Below are 20477 nucleotides of genomic sequence, written 5' to 3' on the forward strand. Positions count from 1 at the left end.
ATATTTACTTTTTTTTTGTGTCAAATTAACTAATTTTGCAGAATTTATTTATATAACAAGAAGCGTTATCTTGTCCAAATATGGAATGATTCTATTATTTATATCTGTTTCAATCACTTTCTTTTGGGGGACTTTTATTTTGAAAGCGAACCACTCAATCCATTATTTGGGAAGTGTGCGGGAGGGCATGGGACAGTGTAGTTCCGGTGGATAAAGTTTGGTATGTTAACTGTAGGGGTGCTCATGTTTTTATTTACATTTTATTTTACCTTTATTTAACTAGGCAAGTCAGTTAAGAAAAAAGTATTATTTACAATGACGGCCTAGGAACAGTGGGTTAACTGTCTTGTTCAGGGGCCGAACAACAGATGTTTACTTTGTTAGCTCTGGGATTCGATCTAGCAACCTTTCGGTTACTGGCCCAACACTCTAACCACAAGGCTACCTGCCGCCCCATGTTGCTGGCGATCGGAAGTGTTTGGAGCGAGAGAGGCAGGTTGAAGTGGCCAGAGTCAGGGTAGTGCAGAAGGTGTCGTATGCTGAGGCAGTGAAGAAAGTAGAGGAGGATGGGTCAAGGGTGAGGGATCCTGAGAGGATCCCTGTGAGTAGTAGATCTGTGCAGCACAGAGGGATAGGCCAACGAGTGATATATGCTTCAGTAAGGTTGGCTTCTTAGCGTTCATAGCAATGGTTATCAACTGTACCGCAGAAATGGAACGTAAATCACACAAAATAGATGTTGTGGTGGCAGCTGCAGAGAACTATTTTGGTATATGAGATTTGACTTCAGAAGGGTTACAGTGTGTGTTGAGGGGTGGTGTCCCGTCCTCCCAGGTCGTTGGCACGGTGCAGGAACAGATAGGTTCAAAGTAGTGGAATGGGGTAGTGGGTTTTTAATGAGTGTAGGTGGCAGCTGCAAAGAATTACCAGGGTGTATGAGATTTTACTGCAGAACAGTTTATGGGGTGGTGATTGTTATGAAATAGTGTTATATAGGTGTAGGGTTAGTTAGTGGTGCAATTTTTTCCTTTTAGGAACAGTAATAATGAAGATAATTTTATGTAGATAGGCCTTAGATTGGCCTTACACTTTAATGTAGTAGGTGGTGGTGTGTGCACCTTTAAATTGGATGTGATCCTCCAACCCAATCCCAAAGAAGAAGAAATTCACTATTGTGGCTAGCTTCACACAGGTGGAAGAACGGACCATGAAAGATAGATATGTTATAGTCGTGAAAATCTTAACTATTTATATGTTTTAAAGTTAAATAGATCTAAGTAATATAATATGTGCAAAGGATTGCGAATCCGGAATTGTATCCAAACATTTGCAAACTTGACAACAAACATAAAAAATAAATAGCATATTGGAGCGCGGTCGAGTCTGGCCGAAGTTAGCTTGTTCGGCTAGTCAGTTAGCTAGTTAATCAACTATCAAGACGCACGAACAACCTGGGAGAAACGGGAAAGAAAACAAAATGATCGTTTGAACATCAAACAGTAATGTTGCCTTTAGGAATTAACTTGCGCTACGGATGAAAAATGTATTGAGGACTTGGAAACAAGGTGGGGGAATCAACTAGCGAAGAAACACAACAGCTAACTACAAGACAACTGCAATGTTGTTGGGGCAGCAGGGACTGGTTCGCCGCTGTGGCAGCCCCTCGGTGTGTCGAGGCTGGCCACATTCGGTTCAGTGGAGACTCGGGGGTTTCTTTTTCCTGCTGTTGGTGGAAGGGGCCGTGTGCCTCGCCAACCCCAGCACTAGCAGTGCCCCTGCTCCGGGCATCAACAATCACCCCAGTGTCAACGTCTACATGAGCGAGGAGGAGGTCAAGAAGCTTTTGGGTAAGCACATTGATAAAGGACTGCTAAAACAGCTAGCTAGCAGTTGGTTAGCTGTTAGCTAACGTTAATCACACATAGTTAAGTACGGCCACAGGGTTAGTTTTACATGTATGTGGTACTGGTGTGTGTTGTGAGGGTGTACTGCATACACTGGACTGCATGTAAAGCAAACTCTGTCTAACAAACAAGCTAACTAACCAGCTACACCGGCTAGGTAATAGGTTCAGGTGAGAACAAGTGATATGGACCGCTGAGGAAGTGGTTAACTCATTCATAGACCGTAACAACCTTTAGCGCCTATTGACGGTAGTATCTTCTGGACCGGGTAAGTTTTGGAGCCCATGATGCTCGTTCTGAATGTTAACGCATCGCTTACGGTAATTCTTCTTCTATGGTATATTGTCGATCACAAAATGTAATATTCATCCCACCACCTACTATGCGGGATGGAAACAGGACCCCCCCCCCCACCCAGAACTGAACTGAACTGAACTGAACTGAACAGACCAGCAAGCCCAGGTTACATGCATTCTAAGCCAAACACATGCATTATATTCTTAGAAGCATAAAAAAACCTGAATCTGAGATCTTGTTAAACCATCACATAATGTTATGTCCAAACTCACATGAGCCATATGAACCCATTGCATGAACAGTAGTCGATGGCCTTGCTTCTATACTGTTTAATAAACATTCAATGGGGTCTTCTTTGACTGACCGTTGTGTGTCTGTTGTTACTGAAATTAGGCTAGGCCTATGTTCTGACTACCAGTGTAGTGCAAAACAAGTCACCCTGTTCATTGGATGATTTTAATATGGGGTTTGTTAGCTAGCTAGAGACATGCACTAGAAGGCGGTCGGGTAGCAGTTTGGAAGCAGTCCTTATGGTATTGAGTGCCACGGCAAAACTAGGCCTATTGCTGGAGCAACCATTTCCACAAGGAGAGGAGAGAGTAAACTTGGGATGGACTTGGTCCCATTTGGGATGGACTTGGTCCCATTTGGGATGGACTTGGTCCCATTTGGGATGGACTTCACTTGAAGCTCGTTTTATTATTTTCACCTCCCCACATTATAATTGGAAGAAGTGTAAACTCTCAACAGTTTATTAGCTAGAAAGGCCAACTCCTAACACATGTTCTCTAGTAGCAGCTGGTTAAACAAAGGATATGTGTTGGAAAAAATATAATGTCCAAGTCAAGAAAGCTTACCAGCAGCCTGCAGCTTTGTACTCATGGCTTCTTGTTCAAACCCTATGCAGATACTCCAGTGAGTATAAAAAGATTAGGAGTTGAGAAATAAAGTTGACATTTATAAAGAACATTCCCCTTGTTTCTACAGTTGGAATGTTATTTAAAATGTGTTTTATTCTGTTGCTAATATTCATAACATTCATATATAACTTATTTTTAAGTACTTAAAAAAAAATATATATATATATATATTTGCGGACTCCCTGGTTGAAAACTCCTTGCTGTAACATCATCTGTCGCTGTACTTCTTTATGCATAGTGCTCTGGCTAGATGGGGCGGCAGGTAGACTAGTGGTTAGAGCGTTGGACTTGTAACCGAAAGGTTGCAAGATCGAATCCCTGAACTGACAAGGTAAAAATCTGTCGTTCTGCCCCTGAACAAGGCATTGTTCCTAGGCCGTCATTGAAAATAAGAATTTGTTTAAAAAAGAAAAAAGAAATAGTAAAATATTTGTTGTGTTCTTTTACCCCCCTTTTTTCCCCTCCCCAATTTTGTGATTTCCAATTGGTTGTTAGTCTTTTCCCATCGCTGCAACTCCTCTACAGATTCGGGAGAGGCGAAGGTCAAGAGCCATGCGTCCTCCGAAACACGACCCTGCCAAGATGCACTGCTTCTTGACACACTGCTCCTGTAATCCGGAAGCCAGCTGCACCAAAGGTGTCGGGAGGAAACACTGTCTTGCTTGCTATCGAAGTCAGCTAGAGCGCACGAAGTCGCTAGCGTGTAATGGGACCAGGAGTCGCTAGCGCGTAATGGGACCAGGAGTCGCTAGCGCGTAATGGGACCAGGAGTCGCTAGCGCGTAATGGGACCAGGAGTCGCTAGCGCGTAATGGGACCAGGAGTCGCTAGCGCGTAATGGGACCAGGAGTCGCTAGCGCGTAATGGGACCAGGAGTCGCTAGCGCGTAATGGGACCAGGAGTCGCTAGCGCGTAATGGGACCAGGAGTCGCTAGCGCGTAATGGGACCAGGAGTCGCTAGCGCGTAATGGGACCAGGAGTCGCTAGCGCGTAATGGGACCAGGAGTCGCTAGCGCGTAATGGCACCAGGAGTCGCTAGCGCGTAATGGCACCAGGAGTCGCTAGCGCGTAATGGCACCAGGAGTCGCTAGCGCGTAATGGCACCAGGAGTCGCTAGCGCGTAATGGCACCAGGAGTCGCTAGCGCGTAATGGGACCAGGAGTCGCTAGCGCGTAATGGCACCAGGAGTCGCTAGCGCGTAATGGCACCAGGAGTCGCTAGCGCGTAACGGCACCAGGAGTCGCTAGCGCGTAACGGCACCAGGAGTCGCTAGCGCGTAACGGCACCAGGAGTCGCTAGTCGCTAGCGCGTAACGGGACCAGGAGTCGCTAGCGCGTAACGGGACCAGGAGTCGCTAGCGCGTAACGGGACCAGGAGTCGCTAGCGCGTAACGGGACCAGGAGTCGCTAGCGCGTAACGGGACCAGGAGTCGCTAGCGCGTAACGGGACCAGGAGTCGCTAGCGCGTAACGGGACCAGGAGTCGCTAGCGCGTAACGGGACCAGGAGTCGCTAGCGCGTAACGGGACCAGGAGTCGCTAGCGCGTAACGGGACCAGGAGTCGCTAGCGCGTAACGGGACCAGGAGTCGCTAGCGCGTAACGGCACCAGGAGTCGCTAGCGCGTAACGGCACCAGGAGTCGCTAGCGCGTAACGGCACCAGGAGTCGCTAGCGCGTAACGGCACCAGGAGTCGCTAGCGCGTAACGGCACCAGGAGTCGCTAGCGCGTAACGGCACCAGGAGTCGCTAGCGCGTAACGGCACCAGGAGTCGCTAGCGCGTAACGGCACCAGGAGTCGCTAGCGCGTAACGGCACCAGGAGTCGCTAGCGCGTAACGGCACCAGGAGTCGCTAGCGCGTAACGGGACCAGGAGTCGCTAGCGCGTAACGGGACCAGGAGTCGCTAGCGCGTAACGGGACCAGGAGTCGCTAGCGCGTAACGGCACCAGGAGTCGCTAGCGCGTAACGGCACCAGGAGTCGCTAGCGCGTAACGGCACCAGGAGTCGCTAGCGCGTAACGGCACCAGGAGTCGCTAGCGCGTAACGGGACCAGGAGTCGCTAGCGCGTAACGGGACCAGGAGTCGCTAGCGCGTAACGGGACCAGGAGTCGCTAGCGCGTAACGGCACCAGGAGTCGCTAGCGCGTAACGGGACCAGGAGTCGCTAGCGCGTAACGGCACCAGGAGTCGCTAGCGCGTAACGGCACCAGGAGTCGCTAGCGCGTAACGGCACCAGGAGTCGCTAGCGCGTAACGGCACCAGGAGTCGCTAGCGCGTAACGGCACCAGGAGTCGCTAGCGCGTAACGGCACCAGGAGTCGCTAGCGCGTAACGGGACCAGGAGTCGCTAGCGCGTAACGGGACCAGGAGTCGCTAGCGCGTAACGGGACCAGGAGTCGCTAGCGCGTAACGGGACCAGGAGTCGCTAGCGCGTAACGGCACCAGGAGTCGCTAGCGCGTAACGGCACCAGGAGTCGCTAGCGCGTAACGGGACCAGGAGTCGCTAGCGCGTAACGGGACCAGGAGTCGCTAGCGCGTAACGGCACCAGGAGTCGCTAGCGCGTAACGGCACCAGGAGTCGCTAGCGCGTAACGGCACCAGGAGTCGCTAGCGCGTAACGGCACCAGGAGTCGCTAGCGCGTAACGGCACCAGGAGTCGCTAGTCGCTAGCGCGTAACGGGACCAGGAGTCGCTAGCGCGTAACGGGACCAGGAGTCGCTAGCGCGTAACGGGACCAGGAGTCGCTAGCGCGTAACGGGACCAGGAGTCGCTAGCGCGTAACGGGACCAGGAGTCGCTAGCGCGTAACGGGACCAGGAGACGCTAGCGCGTAACGGGACCAGGAGTCGCTAGCGCGTAACGGGACAAGGAAATCCCAGCCGGCCAAACCCTCCCCTAACCCGGGCGACGCTGGTATTTATGTGCTCTGCCTTATGGGTCTCCCAGTCACGGCCGGCTGTGACACAGCCTGGGAGTGAACCCGGGGTTGGTGTGACGCCTCAAGCACTGCGATGCAACGCCTTAGACTTCTGCGTCACTCGGGAGGCCCCTGGCTAGATATTTTAAGAGAAATGGACAAATAATATAACTGAAATTAGCTTAAGAAAATGGTAAAAATGTAAGCATATCATGATATATTCCACTCATTAATGGGATGCGACTGTGTAATTTTTGAATCTTGTAGGCTAATATTTTCTACGTCATTATTTCTCTCTATTACTCTCTAGTCACTTTGAGCAAAATGCTCTTTGATTGACAAAGCCTTCTCACCAGGGATTGACCGCAGCAAACCCCGGTGATATTGTCTGCTTTTCATAACATTCTAATTCTTGATTGCGCCAAATGTGCACCCGCCCCGTAACGTTATCTGAGAAAATATATTAACGTTACCAATTGCCGGTCAGCAACTGCGCTATAAATCCTGCTGTATATTGAACGTTGAGATTTGCAGAAAAGTCAGTCTCTTTGGCAAAGGAGTGGAATGTTAGTCTTAGTACCAGTCTCTTTAGCTATCAGATTTATACATCCTGTGAAACATCTGGCTCTTTGTTCTATCTGTGCCGTGACTGCATGACCACTGCAGACAGAGATGAGAGGAGAAAATAGAGCGCATTTTAATTGTGCCGTTACAACGCTGACCGTGGACATTTTTTTGCCTGACAAATAACCTCGACCCCAAAATTTCATGACCATCACAGCCCTAATGTGGTTATACTCCCCCATGTCCTTCTGACAGTCTGGGTACCAATCTGTTTTAGCTAATATTCCGCTCCTTGTACTCCGTGTCATATGCCAACGTTTAGCATAACAGGAGTGTCACTATGGCAAAACAGATTGGCACCCAGACTACTTCTGCCATGGCTATTTCACCTTAGTATAGGTAACAGGTGCTGCCTCTCTGGGCAGCAATCGAAACGATTGTGCAGATTTAGTGACTGAGAATGAAAGGGTCATTTGTAAAGGACTGTGATCCTTTGGGGAACTGACCTAGAGTTGGACTTGTTAATGTGATATCTATGTAGCAGAACACATCAGGAGCTTCTGCCTTTTTAATCATGGGTTGTGTCCTAAATGGCAGCCTATTCCCTACATAGTGCTCAATGGGCGCTGGTCAAAAGTAGTGTACTACAAAGGGAATAGGGTGTCATTTTGGGCTCATCTCGAGGTTGGACAACAAAAAAAACATTTTCAGGAGTTTGCTGGCTGCAGATTGAATTCATTCAATTAAAAATAGGTCTACTTTATTTAGGCTTTTCCACAAGAAGTGATTGTTTTGTCACCAAAACTGGTCGACGTAGCAAGCACAGCTACCAGATATCGATCCTACCAGACACTAGTTGAATAAGGAGTGTGCTTAGACCTGAGATCAGCAGCAAAAGCCTCTCGTCTCCTCTCTCTGACTCTGGCCTCCGATAGAGAAGACGTGTGTTCCTGCTTCCCACTCATCCCTCACAGACGTTTCCTCTCCTTCTCTCTGGGGTCTCCGAAGCTCTGTAATTCATTTTACAGATACTTATCGGACTCACTTTGCTACAGGAGTTAGAGTGGCTAGCTGCTGCAGAGCACAGGACCATGGAATCTTTATTCAACTAGACAAGTCAGTTAAGAACAAATTCTTATTTACAATGACGGCCATACCCCGGACGACACTGGGCCAATTGTGCGCCGCCCTATGGGACTATAGCCTACTTGTCTGTTCTTTTGTCTGTCTTTTACATTATTTTTTTTATGTTGACACATTGTTTTTGTTCTGTGTTCAAACAACTGGTGTGTATTTTTTTTATTTCACCTTTATTGAACCAGGTAGGCCAGTTGAGAACAAGTTCTCATTTACAACTGCGACCTGGCCAAGATAAAGCAAAGCAGTGGGACACAAACAACACAGAGTTACACATGGAATAAACAAACGTACAGTCAATAACACAATAAAATAAGTCTATATACAGTGTGTGCAAATGGCATGAGGAGTTAAGGCAATAAATCGGCCATAGTAGCGAAATAATTACAACTTAGCAAATTAACACTGGACTGCTATATGTGCAGATGATGATGTGCAAGTAGGTATTTACTAGAAACCAAACAGAAGCAAACGAAACGTGGAGGGACCTACCTGAATTCGTCCAATATAAACTCTTGTTTTTGTTGCAAAAAGTTTTTTCCGTTAGCAACTGTTAGCAACGGTTTGGACTAATGAGTACACCCCGGTTGTATCTCAGATTTCTCTGCTGCATTTTGAATGGTGGAACATGATTGGCTGTATTTACATTACAATCAGTCTGCTCCGATCCCTGGAGCTGACACGCCATGTAAACAACGTTGGAGACGGAGTCTTGGCGTGCTAAGCATCTACAGGAGAGGGCACGTTTCTCCCTGATTGCCTAAATCAATAAGTACTGTAATATGACGATAGTTACGTAAGACATGGGCCTACTTACTGTAACATGGCCACAGTTTTATAAAGCACTTTTACCTGTTGATACTAGGCCATCTGGATTGTCTCACGTCAGGCTGAAAGGGAGGTTGTCAAATTTGGTTAGTCCTGTATGGTCGCGTTCTCCATCTCCTGGTAGAGAGAACATGAGTTTTGTTTTGGTCAAATCAAATCCAGCTGTATTCATGTCCTTGAAAGGGATAAGGCAGGTTCCTCCGGAGGTGCTGTTTAGTAGTACGCCTGTCGGGCAGTCTACCAGGGTCTTCTCTAAAGTACCTACAGGTAACACTGCTACAGAGGGGACAAAGACTCAGTCAGTGGACGTACATTTCTACATACATTTACACCCCTTCTAGCCTGGTAGTGTGTCCTACCTCGTGTTGTTGCCCACTAGCCTGGTAGTGTGTCCTACCTCTAGTGTTGTTGCCTGGTAGTGTGTCCTCTCTCGGTTTCGTTGTTGCATCCTACTAGCCTGGTAGTGTGTCCTACCTCTAGTGTTGTTGCCCACTAGCCTGGTAGTGTGTCCTACCTCTAGTGTTGTTGCCCACTAGCCTGGTAGTGTGTCCTACCTCTAGTGTTGTTGCCTGGTAGTGTGTCCTCTCTCGGTTTCGTTGTTGCATCCTACTAGCCTGGTAGTGTGTCCTACCTCTAGTGTTGTTGCCTGGTAGTGTGTCCTACCTCTAGTGTTGTTGCCTGGTAGTGTGTCCTACCTCTAGTGTTGTTGCCTGGTAGTGTGTCCTACCTCTAGTGTTGTTGCCCACTAGCCTGGTAGTGTGTCCTACCTCTAGTGTTGTTGCCCACTAGCCTGGTAGTGTGTCCTACCTCTAGTGTTGTTGCCTGGTAGTGTGTCCTCTCTCGGTTTCGTTGTTGCATCCTACTAGCCTGGTAGGGTGTCCTACCTCTAGTGTTGTTGCCCACTAGCCTGGTAGTGTGTCCTCTCTCGGTTTCCTTGCTGCTTCCTGAGCAGTTCCGTTCTATTTTGGCCTTTCTGTTCAACAGCTGCGCTATACAGCCATCTATCTGCCGTCCAGGGAACAATAGATATATTCAATGAAGTGATTCAGGCCTGCATTAAACACATTGAATTGAAATTGTATCATTATGTATTATGAATGGAAAATAGGAAAATTACCGCAAGCCGAAAATGAAGTACCACTGATCTAGGAACATTTTTTCCTGATAGATTATTACTGAATGAACAGGGGACCTGATCCTAGATCAGCAATCCCTATTCTGAGAGGCTTCATGAATACAGGACCTGACCTTCGTTCCAGGCACGTTCAACTATCATTCAGAAGAAGAGTCAGAAGATAGACGTCCAGGAAACGAATTTTAATTAACGAGAGAGAAGGAAAAGCACGTACCAGACCATTCAGGTGAGGTGTGTTGTGGTCACTAGGACCATCAGGGCTGGGAGGTTGAGTTATGGACCAAAGAACAAAGGCTGGGAATTGCCAGGGACCTCACGATACGATATTATTACGATAGTTGGGTACCGATATGAATTGCGATTCTCACGATTCTATATGTATTGTGATTCGATAATGTGATTTTATTTGTTTTATAGTGATTCGATGTTCCAAACATATTGCTCACCATGTCTGCTGCAGAGAGAGAGAGAAGAGAGACACGAGAGAGAGAGAGAGACACGAGAGAGAGAGAGAGACACGAGAGAGAGAGAGAGACACGAGAGAGAGAGAGAGACACGAGAGAGAGAGAGAGACACGAGAGACACGAGAGAGAGAGAGAGAGAGACACGAGAGAGAGAGAGAGACACGAGAGAGAGAGAGAGACACGAGAGACACGAGAGAGAGAGAGAGAGAGACACGAGAGAGAGAGAGAGAGACACGAGAGAGAGAGAGAGAGACACGAGAGAGAGAGACACGAGAGAGAGAGACACGAGAGAGAGACACGAGAGAGAGAGAGAGAGAGAGACACGAGAGAGAGAGAGAGAGAGAGAGACACGAGAGAGAGAGACACGAGAGAGAGAGAGAGAGACACGAGAGAGAGAGAGAGAGACACGAGAGAGAGAGAGAGAGACACGAGAGAGAGAGAGAGAGACACGAGAGAGAGACACGAGAGAGAGAGAGACACGAGAGAGAGAGAGAGAGACACGAGAGAGAGAGAGAGACACGAGAGAGAGAGAGAGACACACGAGAGACACACGAGAGACACACGAGAGAGACACGAGAGAGACACACGAGAGAGACACGAGAGAGACACACGAGAGAGACACACGAGAGAGAGAGAGACACGAGAGATACGAGAGTTTTGATCAGTCATGGATATATAAGTGCTTAAAACATATTGTCTCTATTTAAAGAGAATTTGGAGAACAAGCTATAAAGCTATACTGGCATTTTGGTGCTGGTGCAGCCAACTACCTCAATAATATTGTGAATACGCTACATCGCTTAAAATAATAACCCGATATTGTAACTATCTATTCTATACAACCAGAGAGTTGTACGGTAGGCCAATATTACTTGGCCAGTTTGGTTGAAATGCAGCTGCTCACTAGGGGCACATTACAATGGGTGTCTTTACGTCGTCGTTTCGACAGTGGTCGTCCTGGACTGAGTGTTAGCCCCAGGATGAGCTCTTTGTTTGTCAAAAGTCTCTGGTGCCTTTCAAGTTGGCACAATGCCTGGGTTGCTACCAGGTCTATATATACACTACTCTCTTTAACACACAATGCCTGGGTTGCTACCAGGTCTATATATACACTACTCTCTTTAACACACAATGCCTGGGTTGCTACCAGGTCTATATATACACTACTCTCTTTAACACACAATGCCTGGGTTGCTACCAGGTCTATATATACACTACTCTCTTTAACACACAATGCCTGGGTTGCTACCAGGTCTATATATACACTACTCTCTTTAACACACAATGCCTGGGTTGCTACCAGGTCTATATATACACTACTCTCTTTAACACACAATGCCTGCTGTTAACTAAAAGGAATGGATTGTTATGGAACCATAGTTATATAAATAAATAAAAATATGGGTACATATTTAGAGCATTGCTCATTCTAGTCAGTTATTTGGGAGTAAGGTTGTTTTGGGATTCTATTTTCTCCTGTCTTCTCATTTGGATAACTTAAAAAAAATGAGCCTTCATGTCATGAGGACAATCCCTCTGGGGATAAAGAGAGAGAACCAGACCTCTTAAAGGGAACCCAGGCGTAGCCTGCAGAAAACCACTCCTCTTAAAGGGAACCCAGGCTTAGCCTGCAGAAAACCACTCCTCTTAAAGGGAACCTAGACTTAGCCTGCAGAAAACCACTCCTCTTAAAGGGAACCCAGGCTTAGCCTGCAGAAAACCACTCCTCTTAAAGGGAACCCAGGCTTAGCCTGCAGAAAACCACTCCTCTTAAAGGGAACCCAGGCTTAGCCTGCAGAAAACCGCTCCTCTTAAAGGGAACCCAGGCTTAGCCTGCAGAAAACCACTCCTCTTAAAGGGAACCCAGACTTCAACACATCACTAATTGTTTTCCCGCATGCCTGTCAGCCAGGCTGGTGACTTGTCTCGTAAATCCTTCTGTTTGACACTGGATGCTTTGCGAACTGTCTCCAGTTCGGTGTGTGTGTGTGACCTGCAGATCGGTGTGTGTGTGTGTGACCTGCAGATCGGTGTGTGTGTGTGTGACCTGCAGATCGGTGTGTGTGTGTGTGACCTGCAGATCGGTGTGTGTGTGTGTGACCTGCAGATCGGTGTGTGTGTGTGTGACCTGCAGATCGGTGTGTGTGTGTGTGACCTGCAGATCGGTGTGTGTGACCTGCAGATCGGTGTGTGTGACCTGCAGATCGGTGTGTGTGACCTGCAGATCGGTGTGTGTGACCTGCAGATCGGTGTGTGTGACCTGCAGATCGGTGTGTGTGACCTGCAGATCGGTGTGTGTGACCTGCAGATCGGTGTGTGTGACCTGCAGATCGGTGTGTGTGTGTGTGACCTGCAGATCGGTGTGTGTGTGTGTGACCTGCAGATCGGTGTGTGTGTGTGTGACCTGCAGATCGGTGTGTGTGTGTGTGACCTGCAGATCGGTGTGTGTGTGTGTGACCTGCAGATCGGTGTGTGTGTGTGTGACCTGCAGATCGGTGTGTGTGTGACCTGCAGATCGGTGTGTGTGTGACTTGCAGGTCTATGTGTGTGTGCGCCCACACCTGTTTGTGGTTCCTAAATTCCCACAATACTAGCCTGTTCTGGCTTGACGTTTCACCATTCACCACCCTTCAAATCAATTTCCAAATGGAATGAACACTGACCTGCTCTCCCATGCCCCACCACCACCTCAGGCAGCAGCTCTGTGAAGTTGACCTGGAAGTGGAGTCCCATCTGAAAGTGTTTTACCGTCTCTGTGGACCAGCCTCTGACCCCAGCCTCTGGTTGGTATTAGGACTGATGGGAGGGGGGGGTCTCTTATACTGAAGACCATCTGTGTGGAGGGGGGGGTCTCTTATACTGAAGACCATCTGTGTGGAGGGGGGGGGGGGGGGGGGGTCTCATACTGAAGACCATCTGTGTGGAGGGGGGGGTCTCTTATACTGAATACCATCTGTGTGGGGGGGGGGGGGGGGGGTCTCTTATACTGAAGACCATCTGTGTGGGGGGGTCTCTTATACTGAAGACCATCTGTGTGGGGGGGGGGGTCTCTTACACTGAAGACCATCTGTGTGGAGGGGGGGTCTCTTACACTGAAGACCATCTGTGTGGAGGGGGGGGGGTCTCTTATACTGAAGACCATCTGTGTGGAGGGGGGGGGTCTCTTATACTGAAGACCATCTGTGTGGAGGGGGGGGGGTCTCTTATACTGAAGACCATCTGTGTGGAGGGGGGGTCTCTTATACTGAAGTCCATCTGTGTGGAGGGGGGGGGGTCTCTTATACTGAAGACCATCTGTGTGGAGGGGGGGGGGTCTCTTATACTGAAGACCATCTGTGTGGAGGGGGGGGGGGTCTCTTATACTGAAGACCATCTGTGTGGAGGGGGGGGGGGGTCTCTTATACTGAAGACCATCTGTGTGGAGGGGGGGGGGGGTCTCTTATACTGAAGACCATCTGTGTGGAGGGGGGGGGGGTCTCTTATACTGAAGTCCATCTGTGTGGAGGGGGGGGGTCTCTTATACTGAAGACCATCTGTGTGGAGGGGGGGTGGTCTCTTATACTGAAGACCATCTGTGTGGAGGGGGGGGGGGGGTCTCTTATACTGAAGACCATCTGTGTGGAGGGGAGGGGGTCTCTTATACTGAAGACCATCTGTGTGGAGGGGGGGGGGGTCTCTTATACTGAGACCATCTGTGTGGAGGGGAGGGGGTCTCTTATACAGAAGTTTTAGAAAAGGTGTAATTTATTGCTACGGTTGGTATGTTAATGAGGTCCAAACACCCCCAATGTTGACAAGATGGTCTACCCCAAACACCCCCAATGTTGACAAGATGGTCTACCCCAAACACCCCCAATGTTGACAAGATGGTCTACCCCAAACACCCCCAATGTTGACAAGATGGTCTACCCCAAACACCCCCAATGTTGACAGGATGGTCTACCCCAAACACCCCCAATGTTGACAAGATGGTCTACCCCAAACACCCCCAATGTTGACAAGATGGTCTACCCCAAACACCCCCAATGTTGACAGGATGGTCTACCCCAAACACCACCAATGTTGACAAGATGGTCTACCCCAAACACCCCCAATGTTGACAAGATGGTCTACCCCAAACACCCCCAATGTTGACAAGATGGTCTACCCCAAACACCCCCAATGTTGACAGGATGGTCTACCCCAAACACCACCAATGTTGACAAGATGGTCTACCCCAAACACCCCCAACTAATAAAGGCAGTGGTCTGCTCCTTTATTTTCACGAAACACCAGATAGACTCAGCTTTTACTCTGTACCAGTATCACTATTGTACATTCTCAGCCAAGTGTATCACTATTGTACATTCTCAGCCAAGTGTGAACCAAACATTCCTCAGAGGTTCAACCAAGAGCCATAACAACTTATTAAACGGCTCCCTTGATGATGAACAAACGCCTTCGCCCAGTTAGTTGTGGTCACCCAGGTTACCTAGGCTACGATTCAGCACTTCCTGCTCCGCTTATAACAAGTTCCAGTCCAAGGACGCATCTGAATATTTAAAATGGTTCTCTCTTTTTTCTCTACTGATGTGAGGGAGACCTGGACACTGGGACTAGGTGTCCACTATGTTGATGTGTGAGAGACCTGGGCACTGGGACTAGGTGTCCACTATGTTGATGTGAGAGAGACCTGGACACTGGGACTAGGTATCCACTATGTTGATGTGAGAGAGACCTGGACACTGGGACTAGGTGTCCACTATGTTGATGTGAGAGAGACCTGGACACTGGGACTAGGTATCCACTATGTTGATGTGAGAGAGACCTGGACACTGGGACTAGGTGTCCACTATGTTGATGTGAGACATGGACACTGGGACTAGGCATCCACTATGTTGATGTGAGAGAGACCTGGACACTGGGACTAGGTGTCCACTATGTTGATGTGAGAGAGACCTGGACACTGGGACTAGGTGTCCACTATGTTGATATGAGACCTGGACACTGGGACTAGGTGTCCCCTATGTTGATGTGTGAGAGACCTGGACACTGGGACTAGGTGTCCACTATGTTGATATGAGACCTGGACACTGGGACTAGGTGTCCACTATGTTGATGTGAGACCTGGACACTGGGACTAGGTGTCCACTATGTTGATGTGTGAGAGACCTGGACACTGGGACTAGGTGTCCACTATGTTGATGTGTGAGAGACCTGGACACTGGGACTAGGTGTCCACTATGTTGATGTGAGACCTGGACACTGGGACTAGGTGTCCACTATGTTGATGTGAGAGAGACCTGGACACTGGGACTAGGTGTCCACTATGTTGATGTGAGACATGGACACTGGGACTAGGCATCCACTATATTGATGTGAGACCTGGACACTGGGACTAGGCGTCCACTATGTTGATGTGAGACCTGGACACTGGGACTAGGTGTCCACTATGTTGATGTGAGAGAGACCTGGACACTGGGACTAGGTGTCCACTATGTTGATATGAGACCTGGACACTGGGACTAGGTGTCCACTATGTTGATGTGTGAGAGACCTGGACACTGGGACTAGGTGTCCACTATGTTGATGTGTGAGAGACCTGGACACTGGGACTAGGCATCCACTATGTTGATGTGAGAGAGACCTGGACACTGGGACTAGGTGTCCACTATGTTGATGTGAGAGAGACCTGGACACTGGGACTAGGTGTCCACTATGTTGATGTGAGAGAGACCTGGACACTGGGACTAGGTGTCCACTATGTTGATGTGAGAGAGACCTGGACACTGGGACTAGGTGTCCACTATGTTGATGTGAGACATGGACACTGGGACTAGGCATCCACTATGTTGATGTGAGAGAGACCTGGACACTGGGACTCGTTTTAGGACAAACGAGTCACAACAGGACTCGTTTTACTGTGGATATAGATAATTTTGTACCTGTTTCCTCCAGCATCTTCACAAGGTCCTTTGCTGTTGTTCTGGGATTGATTTGCACTTTTCACACCAACGTACGATCATCTCTAGAAGACAGAACGCATCTCCTTCCTGAGCATTATGACAGCTGCGTGGTCCCATGGTGTTTATACTTTACATTTACATTTAAGTCATTTAGCAGACGCTCTTATCCAGAGCGACTTACAAATTGGAAAGTTCATACATATTCATCCTGGTCCCCCCGTGGGAATTGAACCCACAACCCTGGCATTGCAAGCGCCATGCTCTACCAACTGAGCCACACGGGACCACTTGCGTACTGCTCTACCAACTGAGCCACATACTTGCGTACTATTGTTTGTACAGATGAACGTGGTACCTTCAGGCATTTGGAAATTGCTCCCAAGGATGAACCAGACTTGTGAAGGTCTACAATTATTTTTCTGATGTCTTGGCTGATTTCTTTTGATTTTCCCATGATGTCAAGCAAAGAGGCACTGCGTTTGAAGGTAGGCCTTGAAATACATCCACAGGTACACCTCCAATTGACTCAAATTATGTCAATTAGCATCTCATAAGCTTCTAAAGCCATGACATCATTTTCTGGAATTTTCCAAGCTGTTTAAAGACACAGTCAACTTAGTGTATGTAAACTTCTGACCCACTGGAATTGTGATACAGTGAAATAATCTGTCTGTAAACAATTGTTGGAAAAATGACTTGTCTTTGCACAAAGTAGATGTCCTAACCGACTTGCCAAAACTATAGTTTGTTAAGAAATTTGTGGAGTGGTTGAAAAACAAGTTTTAATGACTCCAACCTAAGTGTATGTAATCTTCCGACTTCAACTGTATTTTCTTTGCTAGGTAGCTTTAGCTTACACTAGTAGGCTTTACCCACACTAAAACTCCAGTGTTTCTAATCCTATACTTTGTTCTCCATCTTCTTTTTAAATACTCAACCATCATGTTTTCAGCACTTTTATTTCCATGACTGAAACTTATTTTCAAGTTCTTGTCTCTACAGCAGACATGTGGAGGGGAGGAAAAGAGGAGGATGAGAGGCAAGGAGGGGAGAGGGGGAGAGAGGAGAGGAAGGTAGGAGAGGAGAGGCGAGGAGAGGAGAGGAGAGGAAGGTAGAAAAGATGAGGAGAGGAGAGGCGATGGGGGAACAAAGCAGCATGGGGGTTGTTTAGGGTTTCCAGTTGATAGTTTGAAGCAGGGTAACGGGAGTTATACCGGTAACGGGAGTTATACCGGTAACGGGAGTTATACCGGTAACGGGAGTTATACCGGTAACGGGAGTTATACCGGTAACGGGAGTTATACCAGGAAGGGGGTAACGGGAGTTATACCGGTAACGGGAGTTATACCAGGAAGGGGGTAAGGGGAGTTATACCGGGAAGGGGGTAAGGGGAGTTATACCGGGAAGGGGGTAAGGGGAGTTATACCGGGAAGGGGGTAACGGGAGTTATACCGGGAAGGGGGTGAGGGGAGTTATACCAGGAAGGGGGTAACGGGAGTTATACCGGTAACGGGAGTTATACCAGGAAGGGGCTAACGGGAGTTATACCGGTAACGGGAGTTATACCGGTAACGGGAGTTATACCGGTAACGGGAGTTATACCGGTAACGGGAGTTATACCGGTAACGGGAGTTATACCGGTAACGGGAGTTATACCGGTAACGGGAGTTATACCGGTAACGGGAGTTATACCAGGAAGGGGGTAACGGGAGTTATACCGGTAACGAGAGTTATACCAGGAAGGGGGTAACGGGAGTTATACCGGGAAGGGGGTAACGGGAGTCATACCGGGAAGGGGGTAACGGGAGTTATACCGGGAAGGGGGTAACACCGGGAAGGGGGTAACGGGAGTTATACCGGGAAGGGGGTAACGGGAGTTATACCGGGAAGGGGGTAACGGGAGTTATACCGGGAAGGGGGTAACGGGAGTTATACCGGGAAGGGGGTAACGGGAGTTATACCGGGAAGGGGGTAACGGGAGTTATACCGGGAAGGGGGTGAGGGGAGTTATACCGGGAAGGGGGTGAGGGGAGTTATACCGGGAAGGGGGTGAGGGGAGTTATACCGGGAAGGGGGTGAGGGGAGTTATACCGGGAAGGGGGTGAGGGGAGTTATACCGGGAAGGGGGTAAGGGGAGTTATACCGGGAAGGGGGTAAGGGGAGTTATACCGGGAAGGGGGTAACGGGAGTTATACCTGGAAGGGGGTAAGGGGAGTTATACCGGGAAGGGGGTAAGGGGAGTTATACCGGGAAGGGGAGTTATACCAGGAAGGGGGTAACGGGAGTTATACCAGGAAGGGGGTAAGGGGAGTTATACCAGGAAGGGGAGTTATACCGGGAAGGGGGTAAGGGGAGTTATACCGGGAAGGGGGTAAGGGGAGTTATACCGGGAAGGGGGTAAGGGGAGTTATACCAGGAAGGGGAGTTATACCGGGAAGGGGGTAAGGGGAGTTATACCAGGAAGGGGGTAAGGGGAGTTATACCAGGAAGGGGGTAACGGGAGTTATACCAGGAAGGGGGTAACGGGAGTTATACCGGGAAGGGGGTAAGGGGAGTTATACCGGGAAGGGGGTAAGGGGAGTTATACCGGGAAGGGGGTAAGGGGAGTTATACCGGGAAGGGGTAACGGGAGTTATACCAGGAAGGGGGTAACGGGAGTTATACCGGGAAGGGGGTAACGGGAGTTATACCGGGAAGGGGGTAACGGGAGTTATACCGGGAAGGGGGTAAGGGGAGTTATACCAGGAAGGGGGTAAGGGGAGTTATACCAGGAAGGGGAGTTATACCGGGAAGGGGGTAAGGGGAGTTATACCGGGAAGGGGAGTTATACCGGGAAGGGGAGTTATACCGGGAAGGGGGTAACGGGAGTTATACCGGGAAGGGGGTAACGGGAGTTATACCGGGAAGGGGGTAACGGGAGTTATACCGGAAGGGGTAAGGGGAGTTATACCGGGAAGGGGGTAAGGGGAGTTATACCGGGAAGGGGGTAAGGGGAGTTATACCGGGAAGGGGGTAAGGGGAGTTATACCGGGAAGGGGGTAAGGGGAGTTATACCGGGAAGGGGGTAAGGGGAGTTATACCGGGAAGGGGTAAGGGGAGTTATACCGGGAAGGGGGTAAGGGGAGTTATACCGGGAAGGGGGTAAGGGGAGTTATACCGGGAAGGGGGTAAGGGGAGTTATACCGGGAAGGGGGTAAGGGGAGTTATACCGGGAAGGGGGTAAGGGGAGTTATACCGGGAAGGGGGTAAGGGGAGTTATACCGGGAAGGGGGTAAGGGGAGTTATACCGGGAAGGGGGTAAGGGGAGTTATACCGGGAAGGGGGTAAGGGGAGTTATACCGGGAAGGGGGTAAGGGGAGTTATACCGGGAAGGGGGTAAGGGGAGTTATACCGGGAAGGGGGTAAGGGGAGTTATACCGGGAAGGGGGTAAGGGGAGTTATACCGGGAAGGGGGGTAAGGGGAGTTATACCGGGAAGGGGGTAACGGGAGTTATACCGGGAAGGGGGTAACGGGAGTTATACCGGGAAGGGGGTAACGGGAGTTATACCGGGAAGGGGGTAACGGGAGTTATACCGGGAAGGGGGTAACGGGAGTTATACCGGGAAGGGGGTAACGGGAGTTATACCGGAAGGGGGTAACGGGAGTTATACCGGGAAGGGGGTAAGGGGAGTTATACCGGGAAGGGGGTAAGGGAGTTATACCGGGAAGGGGGTAAGGGGAGTTATACCGGGAAGGGGGTAAGGGGAGTTATACCAGGAAGGGGGTAACGGGAGTTATACCGGGAAGGGGAGTTATACCAGGAAGGGGGTAAGGGGAGTTATACCGGGAAGGGGGTAAGGGGAGTTATACCGGGAAGGGGGTAACGAGAGTTATACCGGGAAGGGGGTGAGGGGAGTTATACCGGGAAGGGGGTAACGGGAGTTATACTGGGAAGGGGGTAACGGGAGTTATACCAGGAAGGGGAGTTATACCAGGAAGGGGGTAACGGGAGTTATACCAGGAAGGGGGTAAGGGGAGTTATACCGGGAAGGGGAGTTATACCGGGAAGGGGGTAAGGGGAGTTATACCGGGAAGGGGGTGAGGGGAGTTATACCGGGAAGGGGGTGAGGGGAGTTATACCGGGAAGGGGGTGAGGGGAGTTATACCGGGAAGGGGGTGAGGGGAGTTATACCGGGAAGGGGGTAACGGGAGTTATACCAGGAAGGGGGTGAGGGGAGTTATACCGGGAAGGGGGTAACGGGAGTTATACCGGGAAGGGGGTGAGGGGAGTTATACCGGGAAGGGGGTGAGGGGAGTTATACCGGGAAGGGGGTAAGGGGAGTTATACCGGGAAGGGGGTAAGGGGAGTTATACCAGGAAGGGGGTAAGGGGA

The 20477-nt window shown here is 49.4% G+C and overlaps 1 protein-coding gene across 1 annotated transcript in view; it reads left to right on the forward strand.

Moving 5' to 3' along the window:
* Window positions 1–1188: 1188 nt before the first annotated feature.
* LOC120054378 (tyrosine-protein kinase RYK-like) overlaps window positions 1189–20477 on the forward strand; it is a 47076-nt gene continuing 27787 nt past the window's right edge. The window contains exon 1 of the mRNA XM_039001789.1: window positions 1189–1847. Coding sequence (XP_038857717.1) covers window positions 1619–1847 — 229 coding nt within the window. The 5' untranslated portion in view covers window positions 1189–1618. The remainder of the gene's footprint in view (window positions 1848–20477) is intronic.

The sequence above is a fragment of the Salvelinus namaycush genome, chromosome 10 (assembly GCF_016432855.1).
Source record: "Salvelinus namaycush isolate Seneca chromosome 10, SaNama_1.0, whole genome shotgun sequence".
Taxonomy (NCBI): Eukaryota; Metazoa; Chordata; class Actinopteri; order Salmoniformes; family Salmonidae; genus Salvelinus; species Salvelinus namaycush.